Here is a 25,124-nt window from a genome sequence, read left to right on the forward strand (position 1 = left end):
CAATATTAAATCTTGATTTATATCGACAGTGGAACGTTTTTAGTATTGCATATGCTGATTTATCCGTATTAGGGCTTATTTGCTCATATCATTTAATAATATAGTGTTATTAACTGGCTGTTTCTGTATTGGCACTGGTATAGATTCAAGGTTTGCTGTATTGGCCTCGAGACCCGTAGGGTCGAGGGCCAATACAGCTGACCGAGAATCTATACCAGTGTCAATACATAAACAGCCAGTTCATAACACTTTTATTAAATGATTAGTAGAGAATTAAAAACCGGAAGTGAACGTCCCGTATTAGCCCATGGGCCAATACAGCTTTTTTCCCGCTTTTTTCTATATTGGCCCTGTTGGTTTTTTTCAAAACTTTAAGACGTTACAAAACATTGCACATCATTTAACCTGTTTATTTTATGACTTTAATTTAAAAAATATTATACAAATGTTTTAATGCATAACGATACTTCCAAAGTTAAGTAATGGCGTAAGAAAATTGAAAACCGGAAGTGAACGTCCTGTATTAGCCCTAGGGCTAATACGGATTTTTTCCCGCTTTTTTTTGTATTGGCCCTGGTTTTTTTCCGTATTGGCCCTGTTCGAAGAGCAATATTTAAAATTGATTTATATCGACAGTGGAACGTTTTTAGTATTGCACATGCTGATTTATCCGTATTAGGGCTTATTTTCTCATATCATTTAATAAAAGGATATATTGATCTGAAAGAAGTATATTTATTGACTGGGTCGTTATATCTGGAATTATATGCGACTGTCATACAAGTGAGAGGTTTAGCTAGCTCTAAAACCAGGTTCAATCAACCATTTTCTACATAAGAAAATGCCTGTAACAAGTCAGGAATATGACAGTTGTTATCCATTCGTTTGATGTGTTTGAACTATTGATTTTGCCATTTGATTTGGGACTTTCCTTTTTGAATTTTCCTCAGAGTTCAGTATTTTTGTGTTTTTACTTTTTCCTGTATTGACCTCATAAATAGGCTATAATTGTTCTCTTATTAATTTCCGACCATATTTGTATCAAAATAGTCATTTGCTTTTGTTGGATTTTTATAGATATTATATTGTCTCCTACATACTAGTCGTTATTTCATTTACTTTTTATATATTTATACATCTTACATGTCTTATGTATTTGAATTTTTTTTCACTTCAAATAATCGATCATTGATACAGATAATTTGTCAAATTGATAGAAAAAAACACAAAACATACATTGAATAAAGGCAACAGTAGTTTACTGCTGTTCAATAGTCATAATTCGATTAAGCGAAAACAAATCCAGGTAACACACTAAAACCGAGGAAAACAAATCAACTTTAAAAGGAAAACAACGGAACAACATAATACCTGAACTGCAACAAAAGCAAACGCCAATGTACATATAAACAGACTGTTTTTTAACAACTGCAATATGCCTGACCTTGTACAGGACATTTTAGGTACAGAGATGGATTGAACCTGGTTTACGGCTAGCCAAATCATCCGCTAATAAGACAATGGTAAAATACCGCTAAGATGTCAACACTACATACATTAAGTGGCTGCATTATTTCAGGTGAGTAAGCTAATGTCTATTTTATACATTTTCAGTTGTAATAAGAAAATATGCATATAACTGGATAGTGCCATGAACACCATAAAAAGCCGTGGAAATTGCTCCATGCCAATGGTGTGTGGTTATGAAAAGGACAAACCAAATGCGTTCAGCTAATACAAATAAAAAGGTCCTTCAATAAAATCAATGTGTCTATGGCTGGAAGTTAAGGCTAGTTATCGTTTGAATAACAGGAACTTAAATTGGTGAGCCCAGATAATTGTTTAAAATTTTTCAAGCAACTAAAGTATGTGGATTTGATCATTATACCGAGAAAAATTAAATAGGATTTTGTTTATACTTTCTGAGATATGAAAAATTTATTATCTGAAAAAAAGGTAGTACAAATGTATTAAAAACACGCAGGTATTATAAATCAAAACACTGAAATACTGTTAACTCGGTTGACCTCAGTATCTTATGACTGGCAAATAACTTATTTCGATGTCTACTGCCGTGTAGTCGACTAAAATTAACCTATTTTTACGTCAATATCAAAAATTGAATCATTATTAGGACGATCACGTATTTGAAAGTTTATCAATTTGGTAATGTTTATCGGCACAAAGGGTTGACATCGAATTAAGCAACTGTAAGAGAAGGTGCAAGACACTGTCTTAACGCTGGTAGAAAAAAGGGGACAAAATATACCAAAGGGACAGTCAAACTCATAAATCTAAAATAAAGTGACAACGCCATGGCTAAAAATGAAAAAGACAAACAAACAACAGCACACATGACACAACATAGAAAACTAAAGAATAAACAACACTAACCCCACTAAAAGCTAGGAGTGATCTCAGGTGCTCCGAAAGGGTAAGCAGATCCTGCTCCACATGTGGCACCCGTCGGGTTGCTTATGTGATAAAAATTCCAGTAAATAGTCTAATTCGGTAGGTCACATTCATAAAAGGGAAGGGGATTGTAGTAACGACGTAAGGAACATATCCGATATCATTTATGAAATGGTTATTCCATAACGGTCAATCAACTCGTGATGGCGTCCGTAAAATTTACGAAGGGATGATTTCAACTTCACCATTTGTAACTCTTGGTAATGCATGCATTAAAAATTTCAATTTTTTTTAAAAAAATCAATGCTAAGAGGGACCCTCCCTCCCCCAATACATGTATGTCTTTCTATTCCTATCTCAACGCATACATGCCTGTGTAAGCATATAAACGGTATGTTTTACTTTAAAATCAAATCGAAGGGCCAAATCTCACAGGAAGTTATTTCTCAAATAAGTCAATTTAAAGAAAAATCTTTACATTTTTAATTAAAAATCACAGTATCTGAGCTTTATGAGTATACTTTAATGTTCTTGCAATAAAATGGGTAATGCTAAACAGATAATCTTTGGATCAAAAACAAAATTTCGGTTTGATGAAGAGATATGTGTTGTATTTCTTATTTACATTATTTTATTTGGTAGATGACGTCCTCAAATGCAAAATTTACCAAATGTGTAAAATTAGAAGTTTTGTATCCATTTTTTTTTAGCCGAACTGTATTTTTAAAATTGTTATCAAAATGCCTTCATCTGGAACATGTTAGGTCGTGTTTTGTGCAGTGGGGGGAGGGGAGAGGTTATGTTAAAGTTGCTTGAAATGTTTCAAGCAAATGTTTAATACTCTGATTAGTCATTCTTTCTGACTCTTTGAGTAAAAATAATGCAAGGGCAATTGGTCTCCATTGACACAAACATGCATAATTTGGCACTATGAAGGCTTCTTCAATTTTAACTATGGTTGTGGCTTCGATTGTTGAATAAAATGAAATATCCGTTCAAAGTGGGACACATGGACAGATTTCGAAGATTTTTCAACAAATAAAGTTTCATCAGGAAGCAATGTCTTATCCGAATTTTAAAAAGAAAAGAGCTTATTTCAATGGAAACGATACACAAGTTTGAACTACAGTTTATCATAAAATATAATAAATAGGAAAAAATGTTGAATTATCCCGTGAAAAACATTAATTTACAAAGCAAAGACATAAAAATAAAAGAACCTGACCAAATTGGAAAGGTAGAACATACCGACTTATTAAACACAGGAGTCATAATTATTTTGCGAAAATGTTGACAAAAGTCTGCACTAAAAATTTCGAAGATGGAAAATTTAAAAGTATGTAAATATTTTCAAAGTCATTCAAAATTTTAAGCACACCATGTTTAAGTTTTGAATTTTAAGTTTTCATATCGATTTCTGAAGATTTTGGTAAAATAAAGCGTTTTTTTAAAAATCGCGTTTTTGCCTTAAATCAATGTTTTGATAAGAGAATCGGCACTCTGTAAATATTATACCAATTGGGAAATTATTTACCTTGGTACAGTGTTTCCTATTATATTTAAGAATAATTCATGGGGGCTTGAATATATCGTGATTTTACCACGGGTTGTCCCTTAATGACAAATATTTTACCCTGAGCGATAGCGATACATTAAATCAGTAAAAAATACAAATGAGTAATTCAGTTGACAAAATAGTATAATTGATACGCTTGTATAGTATATTGGAACCTCTTCAGAGGCCTTTGCTCTCTTGATACTTGTAAGGCTGTAAAAAAGGGGGGATGTTTGTGGTTTTCAAATTTTATTTAAAAATTTAAAAGTAAAATCGCGTCTTTCGGTCATTGAACCCATTAACGGCCGATGTTTGCATTGTGTCACGTCCTCCAAACATTACAAAGTGCAAGTTTACCGTATAGACTGTCAATTAATTTATAAATGGACTAGACCAAGGGCATATATTCGGGTTTAGACATAAGATTGAAACAAATAGGCGTATTGTCTGCGTGCTACAATTTCAATCCATTTGTTCACTTCGAAATACTGTAAGGTAACACTTAGACCTGTATTGATTTTTTTTTTTTTTTTTTTTAATTTTTTATAAAATATAGATCATTTGATTCGTGCTATTTCTTATTTATTATTTATAACTGTTGATGTCAATCATGTTAATGTCCTTTGGTTTTGTGAGTCTTTGTTAACTCCTTAGTTTTGATTGTTAATTTCTTGCAATACAGAGATAACTTATCCATGAGATTTTATCAACAGTATGACCTACTTTTAGTTATGATTGATCATGTGACACCTATATGTGATCTAAAGATAGATTGTATTTTTTTAAGGAATAACATCTCCCGATTCCATTCCATAAATTCAAAATTGAAGTTGAATCGATGCCATTTCCTTATTATTAAGCATGATATCGAAAAACAACGGCATTTTTCTGATGATTTTGTCTTGCGAATAACTTTAACATCAATACACGATTAAATCATACAAGCAGTATAACATGCTCAAGAGAATATAATGACAAATAATCCTACCATCTATGCAAGCCATTGTCTAATGATCTATCTGAGTATACATGATTCTTATTAAATCATAAAATGCTTGACATGTGTATTAAAAGATTTGTGTTTACTAGCAAAGCTAGAGAAAAGGCTAACAATGTGTCTAAATATCATATCAAGACCGTAACAATTGTGTTGTGAGTACAGTGGTTTCTTGACTTTTTTGTCTTTACATTATTTTTTTTTTTTATCTAATTGGAAGTTTGTGCTTCTCTGTTGAGTATGTTAGTATTATAAGCTCGCAATACTAAAAGCAAAGACTGATTTGCTTGGAGTCAAAATATTGAGTCTGGATTACATGTCTTTCTGTAAGCCTTTTCGATCTAGTACTAAGCAGGATTCATATTCGTTTTGCATTTTAAAATATTCTCGACATACGATACAGTTTTGATCCCAAAGTTATTTCTGACGACAATTTGCATACACGGTATTGTTTACCTATTACCTTCAAATAAGAATTACAAATATACCTTTATGTGCACCTTTTATATTGTTTTTTTGATTGAGTTAAGTCATTCCAATTAATATTTTATAGTGTGTCTTGTCCCCAATGCCTTTAACTTCGTACTTTATTTGGCCTTTGAAACATGTTTTAAATCGAGCTTCATTGATGAGGCTTCTGTAGACAAAAGGCGCGTCTGGCGTTAATATAAAAAAAAAATTTGGTATCTTTGATGAGTTTATTTCTATGTTGTGATGTCATACCACTGTTCCAGAAAAGCAAGTCGGTTTGGTACCATTAAAACGTTTAATCCCGCTACAATCGTTTGCACCTGTTCGAAGTCAGAGATCTGATGTTCAGTGATTGTCGTTTTTCATACGTGTTTTTCATTTCTCATTTTTTATAAAGATTAGACTGTTGGTTTTCCTGTTTGAATAGTTTTACATCAGTAATTGTGCGGCCCTGTATAGCTTGCTGTTCGGTGTGAGCCTAGGCTCAGTGTAGAAGATCGTACCTTGACCTATAATGGTTTACTTTTATAAATTGTGACTTGGATTGAGAGTTGTCTAATTGGCAAATACCACATCTTCCTATAGCTTTCTAGATATTTAAGGCATTTTGAAAAAGGACATGTCTTACTTTTATCTATCAAAGATAAACATCAAAGGGAATTTTTGTTAAAACATAAGTATGCTTTAAATTTATGGAACAGATATTGAAAAGGATTCATTTCAATTAAGTTTTTATGATTTTGGAATTAACGTCTATCGTTTATGTACATTTGTTTATTTTTCTAAACAAATCATCGGTGATTTATTCATAAAAGTTAGTATAAATAATCCTCATACATAATCAAGTTAAATGTAATTCATCTTTCCATGTAAATGTTTGAGATCAGTAAATGTATGGTTATCATTTTACGTATGCAACGTCATTTTCTTCCATGTAACTGTATCGTCTGCCGTTTAAAAGTTTGTAACCCGACGTTAAACAGCCATCTATTCATATCCATTATATCAAATATTTACAATTGCTTTCATGAATTTTCATTTTTTTTATGAAAGCGCAAATATTACTACTTACCTACTAAAACAAAGTTGCGGATATGAATGCACTAATTGAATAAATGACATAGCTGTGTTACAGTGCAGACTGTGAATTGTGATTACTTTTACTTGAGTGTCTCTGAGGCGATTAATATTTTGTAAAGATACATCAAATTTGTGAAACACGTTAAAGTGTGATGGTACTTTTTATTTTTATATATCATATAATGCATTCGTCAAGACATTAAATATTGCATGCACTAGAAGACTAGACAGCCGAATAAAAAAATCGAACACCAATGCATAATTTTAAAAACAATTATATAGATTGTTTGGTTAATAACGAACATAATCAAATAATACTTTAAGTTAAATATCAGTACGAGAACAGTTTAAATTGATATGAATCTAAACCCTGTTTTGTACTAGACAGATACGCTATGCCTTACTTTTTACGTTTAAGATCATCACTGTTGGCATTATGTTATATCACGCTACCTTGACACATTTGACTGACTCCGAGTCGTACATTCCTTGCTCTTTTTCATAACTGTCACTTTTATAGCAAAAAAGACGCAAATACCAGTTCCCACGTCTTTGTTTTGAAACAGCTGTGTATTAATCTAACGACCTCCGACACTCGAGGCGAGCACACTTCTTTCATTATACCAAAAAATAGACATTAACAACAACATATGTAAGATACACTGTTGAAGGTGACTATGTGAACAATAAACACCATACTTATTTGACCTCAGAATTAGTGCGAACGTAAAAATGGGCTATAAAACATGTTGAAAAAATTCTTAAATTTCGATAACAAAAATGCATGAATGTTCAAGATCAATAAATAAAGGCAACAGTAGTATACCGCTGTTCAAAACTCATAAATTCATGGGGGAAAAACGAAATCGGGGGAACAAACTTTAACTGAGGGAAACGCATTGAATATAAGAGGAAAACAACGACACAACATTAAAATGTAACACGCACAGAAACGGACTAACCATTAGACAAAATCCTATGAGAATAACAAATATAACATCAAAACCAAATACATGAATTTGGGATAGATAAGTACCGTGACACTTCTTTTAGTAATGTGAATTCACATTGAGTTTTAAAAAAAACAACAGAAAACACTATTAGTTCCTGATAATCCAGGATCGATATTTGATTTTAAAAAATAAATTCAAATAATGTAATGGCATATGAACGTTTAAGTTAAATTTTTAGACGAATATATATAAAACCTTATTTCGAATATATCACATTACAGTTTAAAATAGAAAAGAGTCTATTATTTCAGGTTAAATCGACGAGTGTGCAATAGTGAGTGGCGAGGAATTCTGCCCATCGATAAAAAGCTAATGTAATGGTAAATACAAGATTAAATTTCAAAATTAAAAAAACAAGTTTATGTTTAAATATAATATCATATCATCGAACTAACTTTAAAGCATCATATAACACAACAAAAATATAGAATATGGGCATCAAAGGAAAAAAGTCAAGGAACTAATACAGTTGAATTCAGAAATAAAACACAGATAGCACTTATATAGTTTATAATTAAAGTAAAGTAAAACTAATCTGTATGGGATAATTAGCAGTATTTGTGAAAATAAAAGATAAAAAATAAAAATACAAATAAGTAATAAACATTAGACGTTTTATTAACATTTGAGTTATCTAATTGTACCATGATAAAAACGATTGATACTCCTTTATCACCTTTACATTTGATTAACAAACCTGCTGCTCTTATATGTACAAATCCGGCGAAAGATCTCATGTTTTGATTACACAATCGTTAAAAAGAGGAAGGTATTATGGTTACAAGCATTGGATATAACGGTCATGCCAGCAACATACACTTGTATTGTGTGCGTGGAAATTAGCTTCATGCCTTTTTTTTACTTTGATACTTTTTGTGAGTAAATTTAACGTTTATAAATAAAGTTGATGTACCAAATCTAAGTTGAGATGTATAGTTACCTATAAAACCAGGTTTAAATCACCGTGTTTTACATTAGGAAATATCTGTACCAAATCAGGAGTATAACAGTTAGTTTTAATTTCTTTTAATTTGTTAAAGCTTATGATTTTGCCATTTATATGGGACTTGCCATGTTGAATTTCCCTTGGAGTTCGGGCTTTTTGTTATGTTTTTGTATTAGTTAAAGCTGTCATAATGAATTTGGATTTCTTGTTAAATCATTTTGGTTTTCAATATAAAAAGGAGATATGATGTAATTGCCAATGAGACAACTCTCCCCAATAGACCAAATGACACATCAATTAACTATTATAGGTCACTGTACCACCTCTCTTAAACATTTTCGGCTTGGCTTTCCAATTTGTGTGTCAGGCATGCATTTAGTCTTAGATGCATATTTTTTTTATTAGTTGTTATTAGCTTTGAACTAGCTGTCAGTAACTGCAAGTATTCTCAGATCTGTTTTAAGTGTCTTTTTGTTGTTGGGATGTACAAGTACTCGGTCATGTGCACTATGTATTTTTGTTAGATATGTTTCTACTTGTATCAATCTGTTGAGTTAAGCCTTTATCAACATATTTCTATAGTTCGTTCTTGTTTTGTACTGTTATACTACTGTCTTATGTTAAAGGGAATGTTGGGCTCCCGCAAACATGTGCCTTCTAAGATATTAGCCTGTATTCAGTGTTTGTCGTTTTATGCTGTGCTACATATTTGTGTTTCGTTCATTTTTGTACATTAATCAGGCCGTTTGTTTTTCTCGTTTGAATTGATGTACATTTGTGATTTCTGGACCTTTTAAAGCTGACTATGCGGTATGGGCTTTGCTCCTTGTTGAAAAACGTACGGTGACCTATAGCTGTTAATATATGTGTCATTTGGTCTCTTATGAAGAGCTGTCTCACTGGCAATCATACCACATCTTTTTATATTTGATTTTTTTTCTAAATTGGTTGAGGCTGTGAGGTTGTTAAATCAAATTTAAGGACAACAAATAATTTGAATGTGAAAGGAAATGAAAAGGATTAGTCGCAGTTTTCAGATGTTTAAAAGCTAAGGTTGACTTGAGTAAGCCATGCCTCCTGGAAACCCATAACCTTCATAGTGATCATCTCCGTAAATACATAGTCCAAACTTCATGTGTAAATCATGACGTATCTCATGAGCCCCGTCTTCAATGTCATGCCTAAATGTTTCAAGCATACGTTCATTGATTGTTTTTTTAAAAACGTCTGTTAAATTCAGCTTTCTATTGTCGATTTTGAATCCATCCAATGGATCATATCGTGATTTCATGTTTGTTACGAGATATGTAACACTTATGTAGCTGGTAAACCCGACGGGAACAATGAAATTGTAGGATGAACGGTAGTGTTTAATTCCAGATATTGTCATCATATAGGCATCATACAGGAGAAAATCCATTGGAAAACTGACAACAAGTACACTATCACTTGCATTAATTAAAGCCAAGTGAGAACTGTTAAACTCATAAAAATGTTCTTTTTCAACATTGACCACATATTCATTGGTAACTGTTGATATTTGTAATTTTGTAGCTTCATGACAGTAAACCCTAATCACACTGTCGTTTCTTATGGCAATAGTCGGAGTGATATACAATTGGTCAAGCTGGTTGACAGGCAATACCATTTCAATGAATGTATTGCATTTGACGTGGTTGATAGAATTGCACCGGTTCCCAGACATCACGCCTATGGGTTTGTTAGATATTATCACAGAACCAGATAGATCATAAATATGAGATATTTGAAATGTTTGAAATTCAGACAAGTTAACCGTAATGGTTTCTTCATTTGCATACGATCTATGATTATAGTTCACCTTCGTGCCAATACTTGGAATTTTCAGTTTTTCTTGGATCTGAGTATTTGCCGTTAAGCTGAAGACGTCTATCAAACATGTTCTAATATCTTTGTGCTCAAATGGTCTGAAGGTTGGGACAATGTATTTGTCCCCAAGCATAGCGGATGGTATTGCCAAATATCCATCAACAGCGGTATCACCAACAAACTTATACAAGACAATAGGCACAGTGGAATTAACATGGATAGCTTTATTCGAAATGCCATCCTTTGTAAAGAGAGATCTGGGAAAGTGAACTTGATTTATACCGGAACTCAAGCCAAAAGTGCGGGTTCTTTCAGCAGTATTATGAACAGTTCCAGTTCTAGAAGAATGCATATATAGTCTTGAAGTGTCATAACTCATTGCAGGTTCTGCAAACATGATGACGTAGTTGGAATATCCAATATCTGTAAATATAAATATCATTGTTAGTATGAAAGTGTAAATTCAGATAATAATTGCATCAAAAACTATTGCCGCCGAAATTCAGAATTGCTTATTTCAAATCAAATGGTTTTTTTTATCATAAATCTAAATACTGTGTTGCGGAACTAAAGGAAAATGTATAGTATATCATAGATAGGGTGTCTTCCTCCATCTTGGATTTTGAAATACCAGAAAACAAGGTCTAGATATTTGATAAAATGTGTAAATTGTGAGAGTAGTAGGTGATTCATGTTTAAGAACTTTCATTATTATATAGAACATGCCATGATTTATCATCTTTATGGTTGAATTTTATAAAAACACGAACACTTGTATTTTATACAAATTTTTCCAACTATGCCAAATGAGGGGAGGCAACTTAATGCAAGGGCAGATAATTCAGATAGTGTGTTACTTTTACAATAGAATGTGTTAGGAATTTACCCATTTATTTATGTAGCAAGAAAACGAGTCTGGTGACCCCATTTTTTTTTCTTATCGGAAAGCATACTATTGAAGCTATGTTCTCATGTTTTATCTCAAAACTCTATGGTGCAATTTTTGTTTTCTGGTGGAAAATTGGGTTTTTCATGCATAATCTATACAAAATCTGTCAATTTTGCACAACCTGTAGTGTGAAAATGAGTCAGATGACCAATTCTATTTATTAATGTTTTTGAACAAGCAGGATATAAACTATAATTTTGCAAATTATAAAAAAAAATTATGGATTATAATTTAGACACCCTATCTTCCTTAATGGTGACTGGTTTGCAAAACATTGCCTATTTGCAGGCAACAATTGTTGTATTCATACTTATATTATGAAAGTTTGGTGTGTATTAGAAATTTAAAGTTATTCCTATCGTTTATTATATCAATAATTATTTTCTGATATTTAGCTCTAGATCTATAACAACAAAAGATATAAATTGAAATTGTAAAAAAAGATACATTTTGTTAGGACAGACATATATTTTGGAAGCGGTTCACATACAAAAATAAATATGAAAAATTGTTTTACTGAAGAGAGATATTCTTTAATATGAGTTGTGTAGGGGTCGATATTTTGCATTGAAGTCAGTTACATGATCTAGAGGGAAACCGACAAGTTCGAAAATTTTGATCTAGGTGTCAGTTGCTGCAAGTAGTCTTAAATTTGTTTTTTATTGTTAAGGATGTATAAATCCCCTTCGTCAAGTCATATCTATGTTGTTTTTGATGTTTGTCTGCTTTGTATCGATCTAACGAGTTAAAACCTTTTGAAGTGACTTTTTTATGTGTGCTTTAACACCACTGGTGATGGTTGAGAACTCACAAATATGTTTAACCCCGCTGCAATCTTTATTTGACTGTTCCTTAAAGTCAGACTCATAGATCGAAATTAAACTGACAACGACATGACTAAAAATTTAAAGACATACAGATAAATAGTACAACACAGAAAGCTAATGACTAAGTATTTTCATAATTTACCAATTAATATATATCACAAAAGTTACGACACGTGTAAAAGTTTATTTACCTTGACACTGCTGACCTGCATAGCCTTCTGGACATTTGCAACTGTAACTGTCTCTTACAACTGAGCATATTCCTTCATTTTGACAAGGATTACTATCACATACATTTGCTGAAATTTAAAGAGAAACCTACATTATGGACCAAAAAGATGCCGTGATATTTTACAGGAAAAACGAAAACAAGAAACAAACACGATTTAATCAAATCACAGACACTTCGCGGTCATTTAAGAAGAGAGTGACGATTGACAATTTTTTTTTTTTTGGTCACTTGTCTCTTTGTCCTGATGTGAGTAGTCTTCATTTTACGTCGCTGTTCCGTATTTATTAAGGCCTGTGTAAATAACCAATTCGTAATTCGGTGATGCAGATGTTTTATTGTTTTATTTAAACGTGAAAAAAGCAGATCATACAACACGGTCCTACTACAGAGGCATACAAAATTTATATTTGATGCATTATAACATCTCACATCTAAAGCGTTAACCCTAAAATAAGTGTTTGTATTTATATTCCAAGTTTAATCAGCAGAATATTCAAATATATGACTATATTAACTACATTAAACACATATACTTAGATACTTCATACAAGTGAAGAAGTCTTTCCAAAATTACACGTTCACATGTTGAGCTAGGTTCACACTATCGATCAGATCAACTCGATGATCTCGATTGTCCAAATTTCCACGACCAAGCATAACTACATTGTTTGTCGTGCCTGTTTATGACTTCTAACCGACTGATATTCGACTGTACACGACCTTAACTCGACTATTCACGACTCCTTGGTGATTCCATCACGACTCCAATCTGACCACTAATTTAGTACATATTCGATACTTCCGCCCAATTCACGATCTCTAACGATATTTGCTCGACCAAATCAACTCTACTCGATCACAGTCTGACCTCGATCAGACCAGGTCGACTTCAACTTAAAGGGGTCGTAGGATAGTCGGGAATTAGTTGGGTAAGTACAATTTCAGTTTGAAAACGTCTGAATTTTTTTTATGACCCGCTGCAGCGGAGGGGAAAATGTTTCCTTGTCCTTCCGTAAGTACGAACGTACGTCCCAACAGTTAGTTTCCGTTCTCTAATTTTATTTTAGCAGTAACATAAATTTTACCTTTTTCCTTGCTTTCTTACAAAAAAAATCGAAAACAGGCGAAAGATACCAGAGGATCAGTCAAACTTATAAATCGAAAATAAACTCACAACGCCATGTCTACAAATGAAGAAGACAAACAGACAAAACATTAGTTAGAGGTATAGGGTGAGGGTTGAGATCTCAAAAAACATGTTTAACCCCGCTGCATTTTTGCGCCTGTCCCAAGTCAGGAGCCTCTGGCCTTTGTTGGTCTTGTATTATTATTTAATTTTAATTTCTTGTGTACAATTTGGAAATTAGTATGGCGTTCATTATCACTGAACTAGTATATATTTGTTTAGGGGCCAGCTGAAAGACGCCTCCGGGTGCGGGAATTTCTCACTACATTGAAGACCTGTTGGTGACCTTCTGCTGTTGTGTTTTTTTTATTTGGTCGGGTTGTTGTCTCTTTGACACATTCCCCATTTCCAGTCTCAATTTTAAATAATATTAAATAAGAAACAACATAAAAAACTAAAGCAAAAACGGGGTGATCTACGGTGCTCCGGAAGGGTTAGCAGATCCTGCTTCACATCTAGCACCCGTCACACATTAAGTCTACTGTTTTTGTCATATATATGTGCATATGTATATAATCAGTATTTTTCACAGATTTGATATCCAGTAGTTGAATAGTCAAAGATACCATTTTTGAAACTGTTTACATATATCTATCAAGAATTCAAATAAAAATTATTTGTCTTTCTCTCATTTTTGTGTAAAATTGCGTCAAAAAGTTCGTTTTAAAAAACTGCTTATAAACATTCGACCATACGGTGACATGTAGTTGTTAACTTCTGTGTCATTTGGTGTCCTGTGGCGAGTTGTCGTTTCATTGGCAATTGTACAATTTCTTCTTATTTCAGTTATACTACAAAAAAACTCTGGACATACGGAAAATAGGGGCAGTCAAACAAAAAATAGCCCATAATCATAATCATGATGTTCTCAAAAACTGAACAAGTATTAGAAAAAAAATTTATATTTGAAAAATCCTCTAGGGCCCAAATTCAGGGTCTGTCGCACTTCCGGAACACCTGAGATCATCCAAAGTTTTGTTGGGTTTCGTATCACTAAGTTTTTATTTTTGTATGTTATGTAATGTGGACTGCTGTTTGTCTTCTCGTCGGTATTCGTTTTTCGCTATGGCTGTGTCGGTTTGTTTTCGACCTTTGAGTTTGTTTGTTCTTTTGGTATCTTTTGTCTCTCATTTTCAATTTTACACTCCTTCAAAAGTGCAGATACACACTTTACATGAAGGAATTTGTGTACAGTTTAAAAGAAATAGTGACAATAGATCTTTGCAAGAGCAAAGTTACAAGAGTAGTCAGATCTGCACACACTTTTAGAGAATCGTGTAGCAGTCATGGGTACTCGTGTATGGCCGGGTAGTGATCGAAGAGTGGTCGAATGTGATCGCGTAGAGATCTGTTTTGGTCTAGTTGGTCTTGGATGTAAAAAATATAGAAGTCGCAATGATCATAAAGCGATCGGGCATTGGTCGAGTTAATCTGGAAATGATCGGATATTAGTCGAGTCAATCTGGACATGATCGGATATTAGTCGAGTTAATCTGAAAATGATCGGATAGTAGTCGAGTTAATCTGAAAATGATCGGATATTAGTCGAGTTAATCTAGACATGATCAGATATTAGTCCAGTTAATCTGAAAATGATCAGATATTAGTCAGTTAATCAGAAAATGATCGGATATTAGTCGAGTTAATCTGGACATGATTGTATATTAGTCGAGAAAAGGTCGTGATGATCGAGTACTGATCGGTAAAATATTTGTATTCCGACAAAACTCGATCTCTACACAATCCTTTCCCGATCAATTTGATCGCTTCTCGACAAATTATCGATGTCTTCTCTGGTAGCTGGCTTTTCGTTCCTTAAGCGAATATTTTTGCCATGTCAAAAACTATCGTGTAGAAAGTATCAATTATTCAATAATGCCATAACGGGTAGATGCTTACATTCACGTCCTTTGATCTCTTTGGCAGTCTTACACATCTCCTTGTGATTACAGTGGTTGTCGTTTGTGGTATGACTTAAACTTTTCTATTATTTTCGGGAACTTGTGTTGATTACGGTCTTTGTATATTTTGTTTTAATTTTTGTAGATTCGGTACAATGTAAAGCTTGGTATAATGTCATCTGTATATTATGGAACATTGTATGTTGACCTGGAAATTTTGGGGTTTTCAATTCTGTAAGGCTACTCTGTCATTACGTATTACCAACATCTCCTTTTTTCCTGTTTCGAATCTTATAAATATTCATTTAATGTATTTATACTCACAATTTGAATAGACACGACTGTCACTTGGTGTATCTAAAAAAATTCGTGAAAGAATAAGTAACAGCGGTCAAGTATTGCGATTGAATCGTGAAAGATCTCGTATGGAATCGGGATGGACATTAAATCGAGAAGACGCATGCAGGGTATATTAGTAAACAAATAATAAGTGCAAATTTAATAATAAAAAAAAAATGTCTGTCAAAATTTTTCAACATTATGAATGGTTTCTGAGATAACAAGAGTTGAAATTATCCCTGTTTTTACGTTTTACAAAAGTCATATTCCTGTTCAATACGTTATTGATATGACAAAATGTAAACAAATTTGATTATATATCATTAAATAAATGACTTAACTGATATTCTCTTTCTCTGAACATATGTGCGATATTTATATTCCGAATGGCTCTCAAGATTATTTTTGTATTTTTTTTTGTATTATATTTTGCAGTAGCTTTATCCGAAAGTGCATCAAATTTGGAATATTTATATATATTTGATATTTTCGATCGAGAAAGATCGAGTTACATTTTGTTTGTAATCCTGAAAAAGATCGTTAAAGATCCAGTATTGCTAACTAATATTTGTCGTTGAACAAATTATGGAAAATTATTTGATAGTTTTCAATACAATGCTATGAAAAATATATGGTAATGAAATACTAAACTTGAAATAAGGGCAACAATTACTAGACGCTACTTTCGGTGTATAAAATGGAACTTCAGGCGTCATATGCTAGCTTTTATTCCGCTGATTCGAAAATTATATGGTATATAAGTCACAATAAGTAATATTGCATTACGACCAAGAGCTTCAGAGCGACCAGTACCAACTTGATTCGAGTGCATCTAGACTCGAGCTAGAAAAAAAAGCAGTAAGACAAAACATTTATTTTGAATAAAATATTCTAGTAATGTTTTTGTCTTTATTGATAAAAAAATAATAATAATAATGTCAAGGCAAACTCATGAGTCAGGAAATAAACAGACAACGCCATGGCTAAAAAAATAAATAATAAATAAATACTGAGCAACATGAACCCAAACAAACGATGACCCGGAAGGGTAATCCGATCCTTCATGTAACACCCGTCGTGTTGTAAATGTTAGTCAAAAATTCGGAAACAAGTCTCATTAATAAAAAACGAGATAAAATTTATATGTTTTTATGGGGGTTTTGTTGCTGTGGTTTTTTTTAATTCGTGTGAACTCTAACATCAATTTAAATGCACTGTATAAAGGCAACAGTATTCTACCGCTGTTCGAAATTTATAAATCGGTTGTGAAAAACAAATCCGGGTTCCAAACTAAAACTGATGGAAACACATCAAATATAAGAGGAAAACAACGACACAACAGAAACACTAAAATGCAACACACACAGAAACGAACTATAAGATAACAATAGCCATTTTCCCGACTTGATAAGTTTTTCCCATACTTTTATCTTGTTCATATATTTTTACGTCGCTATTTATCAATACCTAAATACAGTAGAGTGTGAAATATGTCGGAATTCCCTACATTCGTTACATCAATGTCCGCATGTTATTTTATTTAAGTCAAAGGTTAAATTGATATTGTTTGGGATGAAGTGATTTCATGTTGAAAAAGGAATATGTAAATACTTGACACGTTTATTCTTTTAACTCTTAATGAACATGTTGAAAATTGTTTTTTAACAAATATAGCGCACACTGAATTAGTATCGTTCATTACCGTAAACAGAAGAGAACGTTTATACTTACAGTGCTTTTCTGTGAATCTTTCCTTTGTGATGAAGAACGTGACAACACCTGTTATAACTATTGCAAGAAAACAAAACAATAATGGTAAATAACAGCCATAATGATATTTGTATCTTAGGCCGACGATGGATATCGGCTTGTCATGGCAGAGGAATATTGGGTATTGTAGTGTTGCCATCATTGGAAGACTCTTTCGTTTGCTCATACGTTATTTCGTCGTACTCTGCAATTTCACTTCTGGATTTGTTTTCGCTGCATTGAAACTTGTATTGGTATAAACATGTTGATGTGCGGTTGCCATCTTGTAATCTTACCAGAAGTTATCTGCAGTAAATAAATGAATCACTAAAGAGTAACTCGGAATGTTTACTTCAAAAAATGCTTCATGATTTAGAGTTTAAAACTTTTGGCTTTTGTTTGGTTGGATATTTTTGATACCTTGATTTTTCAAGCAAACACAAATTTATTTATTCGTTATAAATCTGGCTTTTTTGAAGTTTAAAACTCTCTAAGTTGTTTACCATCAACCGTTTTTTATATTTATTAAGCTTTGGAATGGCACATATTCTTTCTGATTATCGGAGAGAAAAAATATGTCCGATTCGAAAAGAGGTTTAGGATCCCGCTTACATGTTTAACCCCGCCACATTCTGTATGTATGTGCCTGTCCTAAGTCAGGAGCCTGTAATGCAGTGATTGTCGTTTGTTTATGTGTTACATATTTGTTTTTCGTTCATTGTGTTTTTGTACATGAATAAGGTGGTTAGTCCTATCGTTTGAAAGGTTTTACATTGTCATTTTGGGGCATTTTATAGCTAACTATGCGGTATGGGTTGTGCTCATTGTTGAAGGCCGTACCGTGACCTATTGTTGTAGATAGTTATCTCATTGGCTTCATACAATCATTCTTTTGTATCTGTCACCGTAGATATTTATTAGAGTACAGCCGTATACACGTTCTACACTATATGTTATGTGTACTTAGATATAGGAAGATGTGGTGTGAGTGCCAATGAGACAACTCTCCATCCATATGTTTACTACTATTACGCATGCATTCATACATCCACTCATTGTTTCATTCATTCATTCATTGAAGGACAGTTACAAAAAGACTTTATTATATGTTCTACTCTGCACGAATTTATTATGCTTGCAACCCCGCCTCTTTTCTAGTACTATATAACTTTGTACTCGTTTCACATTTTAGAACAAACGCTACATAAGGGACACATAACTTTTTTCCAATTTTCAGCTTAGCTCATTTGACTTTTAGGCCATTATAAAGCATGTACTTTAATTCATAGTTCATATTAAAAGGAAACTTCAAGTTAACATTTGAAATAATGTTTATTTTATTTATGTATTTTCAGAGTGTAATAAATGGTTCGCAACTTTATATTCGTCATATTCATCAACGCCCTATTAAATAGAGCAAAGGGGCCATTTATCCTACGACATATCATACGTTTTAACTACCACTATTGTAACACTTTCAATCATTAAATTTACGATCTGAGCAGTTTTTATAGAGTCGGCACTTGAAAGTTTGACATAATTATGACAATAGCACAAAAAGTGTAAATAAAGCCTCTTTTTAATGTGCAAAACACGAAATTCATCTATATATTTTTACATTATACTTCACGAACTGATTTGGTTTAGTCTATGGTTTTGCATTATGGTAGAGTTGTATAAGAAGATAAATGAAATTATGAAAATATGAAAATATCTGTAAAGACAGTCTGACAAAATAAATTTGAGCTTCTCCCTTGTTGGTACAAATGATCGACCCTTACGTGTCCATGAAAACACCTTAATGCTTCATCTTGCGTCAATATCTAAGTGTTGTTATACTCCTGTCTTAGTCTTACTTCAATGCTATATACCTTTGTCAGGCTTTCAATGCAAATAAAACATAGTTTTGAACGATATATAACATCAAGGAGATGTGATACGATTTTGTCAATGGAACAACTATCCACAAGAGTTAAAACGACGCGGAAATAAACCATAATAGACATCCGTCCACCCTTTGTAATAAGAAATACCCAAACCGTTTATTTAGCTACCAAAGGTCCCGACAGAAAACGCATGTTGGGACTAAAATAAAATCTTAAAAAAACTTAAAGTAATCCACGTAAGTCCATATAAGCTGACAAAAGCAAACGCTACCAACGAGCCAAACACGTAAAAAGTTAAACATCTGCTATATTCCCGATATTTCATCCAGGTATTTTGTCAAAAACAATGATGTCTAAAAATCTAGGGTTTTTGCAAGCTTAACTTCCCACTTGTATGAAATTAATTTAAAGTTCCGTTTTATTGTTAAATTTGGTGAGGACCCAAACCCACATATAATTTTGACATTTTCGGCATTTGTTTTAATCGTTCATAGTACATAGTATCTGGCATGATACGGGTCAATCTTCTTCTCACATACTTTATGATGGTATGATCCTGAACCCGTAGCGGGTGGGGTTATCATTCGATGTCATAGATCACAGAATTCTTCTAGAACGTCTGTCATTTTCATATGACATAACTGGTTGCGCTCTCGAATGGATTAAGTCGTATTTGACGAATAGACATCCGCGTGTGGTGATTGGAACAACTACATCGAAGAAATGTCATCTAACATTCAGTGTTTCGCAAGGTTACATGATAGGCCCGAAATTGTACTGTCTTTTCTCTAGGCCAATAGGTGAAATATGCCGTTGCCATGGCATGACATATCACTGCTATGAGGACGACACACAAGTTAACATGGTTATCAAGCCACTAGACAACTGGGAAAACTATTTTTCGAAACTTGAACTATGTCTTTCCGACATTAGTTTACGGATGTCAACAAATATGTTAAAACTGAATCAAGATAAAACCGAACTTATCATATTCACACCGAAACATCTGAAGACTAGTGTACCAAATCTCCAATTCAAAGTCGGCAATACTGTTATATGTAGTGTATCCTGCGTGAAACACCTAGGTGTATATTTTGATCAACACCTAACGATGGAACGGCAAGTTTCTGCCATAGTCAAATCCTGTCATTATCACATCAGTAATAGTGGACGCATTCGCAGCTTCATAACAACAACTGCTTGCAAAACACTACTGAACAGTCTAGTAACATCCATTTTGATTATCCATTGATTATGGGAATATTCTGCTGAATGGTATCAACAAGACTACATAGAAAAGATTACAAAAAGTACAAAATTCAGCAGCTCGTCTTATCATCAGGACAAGCAAACATGAACACATAACACCGATACTTTCTAATTTACATTGGTTACCCGTCAAATATAGACAACAATACAAAATACTGCCTTATGTGTACAGCGCTTTGAATGACATTGGCCCTGCTTACATTCGGGAACTAGTCAATCTACACGTGCCAAACCGATCTTTGCGTTCAAGTTCCACAAAACCACTCACAGTTCCAAAAAGGAAGACGAAGACGTACTGTGAAAGACAATTTGATTGGGAAGCGGCATCTCTATGGAACAATTTCCCGAACAGCTTTAGTCCCTAGAGTGTTTTAAAGTTCAGCTAAAAAATTCATTTTTATCGCATTGTTTTTAATTACATTGAATTCTTCTCTCTTTTCCGGGCTTTTTTACTCTTTGTATTTCGTTTTAGAGTTTTTGCTTGTTCTGCCTGCTTTTAGCCTATATTGTTATTTTGGCCACGAGCATCACTGAAGAGACATGTATTGTCGAAATGCGCATCTGGTGCAAGAAAATTGGTACCGTTAATTTTTTTATTGTTAATTTTTAATTCTTTGTTTTAACATGTTTTTCGTATTAACCTTGTATTTCATGGTAGGCGTTTTTTATTTCAGTATTTGAATCTGACACGCTGTTTTATGTTATTGTCATTGATTTGTTTTAATTACCATGTGTATGTACAGCGCCTTAGAGTAATTTTTATTTTTTATATATGGCGCTTCATAAGTTTTCATTATTATTATTATTATTATTGCCCTCTATTTTCATAAAGTGAAATAGAGTTTAATTGAGGTCTTAAACTGGCATATCAGGGTTTTTTTCTGTCACCTGTTCTGACATCGAAATCAAACTTCATTAAAACTGATTATTTTTCTGTGTATTGTTGTGTGTTTGTTTATTCTACTTTCGCTTAAGGCATAATGGGGTTGAGATCTTACAAAACATGATTAACCCCACTGCACAATGCTTCTGTCCCAAGTCAGATGCCTCTGATCTTTGTTAGTCTTGTATATAAATTTTGGTTCATTGATATGTTTCGGAGTTTAGTGTTACGTATATTTTTTGCTGATCTAGTACACAATTATGTTGGGTACGGGTTCTTGATTTACTTGCTGTTTTGAATCACATTTGGTGGTCGTTGGCGTTTTTGTTTTTATCTTTCGTCGGGATATTAACTATTTAACACATCCCCAGTTTCCATCCTCAAATTTTACCTTCTCGATATAATAAAAAGTTAGTAATTACAGGGCAATCAAGAACAAAACAATTTTAAAAATGAAGCATACTACAACTTACCCAAACTTTTTGACAGAATTGCATGTAAAACTAGTAAAGAAATGTTAGCTTAACAATGAGAAGGAAAATGAAACTTTGAAAAGGATGTCACTACTAATAATAATGAATTAAAAATAGGAATTTAACCCATAAATAACATAAATCATAGAAACAGACAGATAAAAGTGTATTCAGTAACTTCCTTTTAAAAACAAAATAAAATGTTTTACTACCATTGCACAGTTTGTGACAATATCTAGGGTTCGTGGTATAAACTTTCAATTATTTGTATAATGTTTTGCTTTGTCTTTTTGCATGATATCTGTTGTAAAAATCTTATGTTTTCCTTTGTTTCAATCATATTTTATTTTATTTCTGTCAATGTCTTGAAAAGCGAATAAAACAGGTTTTAGTTTGAAAACACACATAGAGACCATTGGTTTTCCCGATTGAATGGTTTTACACAAATATTTTGTAGGACAATTTATAGCTCCGTGTTTAAGGCCGTAACTTTAACTATAATAGTTTACTTTTATAAATTGTGACTTGGATGGACAGTTGTCTCATTGGAACTCATACCACATCTTTCTATATATGTTATCGGCATTTTCTTAATTTAGGCATTTTGTCAAATGCCTGAAAACTATAGGCATTTTGTAAAATGCCTGCAAGATTCAGTCATTATACATAATGACTAATTTTTTTAGGCATTTTACAAAATACCTGGAAAAAATGAAAGGTATTTAACAAAATGACTGAAATCATTTTATAGAATGAAATGTTTAAAAAAAATAAGTGAACGCTCTGATCACCGATTGGGTTTTATTTATAATAATTACTGAATGAAAAAGGAGAGTTTCATTCGTCGTATACAAACAACAGATCGTCAGCGATTTAAACAACATTTTTTAAATCATAAGTTGCAGAGATTAGTGAAAGTGGCCTATCAAACATGTAAGCAGAAAGACAATACAACTTACCCAAACTACAAACAGTTGATTTACTGATTTGAATTTGACTGATGAAAAGATATAATAATCTTTAAACAGGATAGCACTACTCATAGCAGTTATAACAGGAATAATCACTTGAATAGTGTGGAACTGGGAATTTTATAACAAAATATGTCCTGCCTTTTATATTGTGTATGATCAAATAAAATTTAAGGACAAGAATTAAACAAACAAGAAGTATGCTATAAATTATATTCTAACACACGAACAAAATGCACTAAAATAAATGCAAATCAAGCGGTCCGTAATTGTTTTTGTGCATAAAAAGCACGCATGATGAAAAAGAAATTGACTAAAAATGAACGTAAATTTAACTGGGGTATCCTGTTTTTTAGGTTAATCTGCTTAACAGATAGGTGTCCTATACTTGTTAATGTTTGTGTCATTTTGGTCTTTTGTGGATAGTTATCTCATTGGCAATCATACCACATCTTCTTTTTTATATTAACAAATTTTTTTTCTTCTTCTGTTTTTCAGACATTAAACATGTTTGGTTTTGATATCAAAATCTAATAGATAATATCGTTTATTGATGGCTTTGCATACATAAATTAAATTCAAAAATAAAAAAAGCAATGAATGAGTCTGTTAAATTTGATGTATGCCTTTCGTGCTTCTTTATTAATTTTTTTTTGTATTGTTAAGATACATGTGGTACTTGTACATCCTGTCATTATTGTTTATGATATTCTCGTCTTCTTGTCTATCATTTAGCTAATGTGCTATTAGTCTTTTGGTGTTACTTGAAAGCTAGTATTTTTTGGGCTTGTCTTTCATTTTTGCTATTAGCTTTGTCTTTATACCTTTTTATGTTTCTTTGTTTCGTATATGAAATGACTCTGTACTTATATATCCCGTCATTATGTAAATGTACTATGGTAAATTAGTGTATTCTGTTTTTGTTTTTTTTTAAGTTTTCCCTAATATGCTTAGTTTGTATTTCAATATGTGCTTCTTTGTTAGCTTTATGTATTTTGTTTAATAATATTGACTATAGCACAATGTTAACTGCTGTATTTTTACCTATTATGTATGTTTGTTTTGATCACGAATCGCTGTCATTATAATGAAATTTAATGCAACAGTCATACGAGTGAGAGGTTTAGCTAGCTATTAAACCAAGTTCAATTCACTTTTTTCTACATAAGATACGAAAATGTCTGTACCAAGTCAGGCATATGACAGTTGTTATTCATTCGTTCGATGTGTTTGGTCTTTTAACTTTGCCATTTGATTCCGTTTCAATCTTTATGGAGTACAGCATTCTTGTGATTTTACTTTTTTCAAAACGGAAAGTACTTAATCAAATGGGAAATTCAAAAGCTAAAACGCACAAGAATGTGTCCCCAGTACACGAATGCCGCACTCGCACTATCACTTTCTATGTTCAATGGACCTGAAATTGGGGTTAAAACTCTAATTTGGCATTAAAATTAGATAGATCATATCATAGGAAAGATGTTTACTAAGTTTAAAGAAGATTGGACTACAACTTTCACATGAAACGGGACAGAGGGACAAACGAACGAAAAGACGATACGACGGACGGTCGGACGGAAGAACGGACGAACGAACGAATCGACGCAAAGACCAGGAAAAATAATGCCTGTCTACTATAGTAGGTAGGACATAAAAAAAAATCATTTCATTTATTTCTGTTAAATCCGCACATTCAGGATTGAAAGAACTTATTCTGTTCTGTCATGACCATATATTGAGGGAATGTCATTTGTCGGTGTGTATTATATTTTTTCTATTGTGTTTGTTTGTTGTTTTTTAACGGTCTTCTTTTCAAATAGTTTAGAGTTGCGGTCTCTTAAAAAAGTTTGCCGTGCTGTTTGCATTTAGCTCATATGTGATGTTCATTGGTTGACCTATTTCTGGGAAGATCTAAGTCAGTTTGTCTCTGGTAGGAATTTTTGTCATTGGGCATTAAACACATCCCATTTTTTATGTAGTAGATGTGAAAGAAAATTCAAAGCTGTTTATAATCTACTATCCTTACTTACTATAGTCTTCCTCAGTCATAAAAACCTGTCATCATTACCGAACTGTACAAAGAAATAACACGACGGGTGCCGTTTATGGTGCCGGAAATGCTTACCCCTCCGGAGCA

At 32.8% G+C, this 25,124-nt stretch overlaps 1 protein-coding gene across 1 annotated transcript; it reads right to left on the reverse strand.

Moving 5' to 3' along the window:
* Positions 1-9,522: 9,522 nt before the first annotated feature.
* On the reverse strand, positions 9,523-15,452 carry LOC139504015 (uncharacterized). The gene is made up of 3 exons (XM_071294068.1): positions 15,416-15,452; positions 12,290-12,397; positions 9,523-10,745 (listed from the first exon to the last, which is right to left on the reverse strand). Exons 1-3 carry the CDS (start codon positions 15,450-15,452, stop codon positions 9,523-9,525), a joined length of 1,368 nt encoding a protein of 455 aa, XP_071150169.1.
* Between the last annotated feature and the right edge of the window lie 9,672 nt (positions 15,453-25,124).

The sequence above is a fragment of the Mytilus edulis genome, chromosome 14 (assembly GCF_963676685.1).
Source record: "Mytilus edulis chromosome 14, xbMytEdul2.2, whole genome shotgun sequence".
Lineage (NCBI taxonomy): Eukaryota > Metazoa > Mollusca > Bivalvia > Mytilida > Mytilidae > Mytilus > Mytilus edulis.

Excerpts from the sequence above, each read along its gene's own strand:
- LOC139504015 (XM_071294068.1), bottom strand. The coding sequence starts at position 15,452 with ATGTGTAAGACTGCCAAAGAGATCAAAGGACGTGAAT. Across the intron at positions 12,398-15,415 it reads AGAGATCAAAGGACGTGAAT|CAAATGTATGTGATAGTAAT; the intron begins GTAAGCATCTAC and ends TTTAAATTTCAG. Across the intron at positions 10,746-12,289 it reads TGCAGGTCAGCAGTGTCAAG|ATATTGGATATTCCAACTAC; the intron begins GTAAATAAACTT and ends TTATATTTACAG.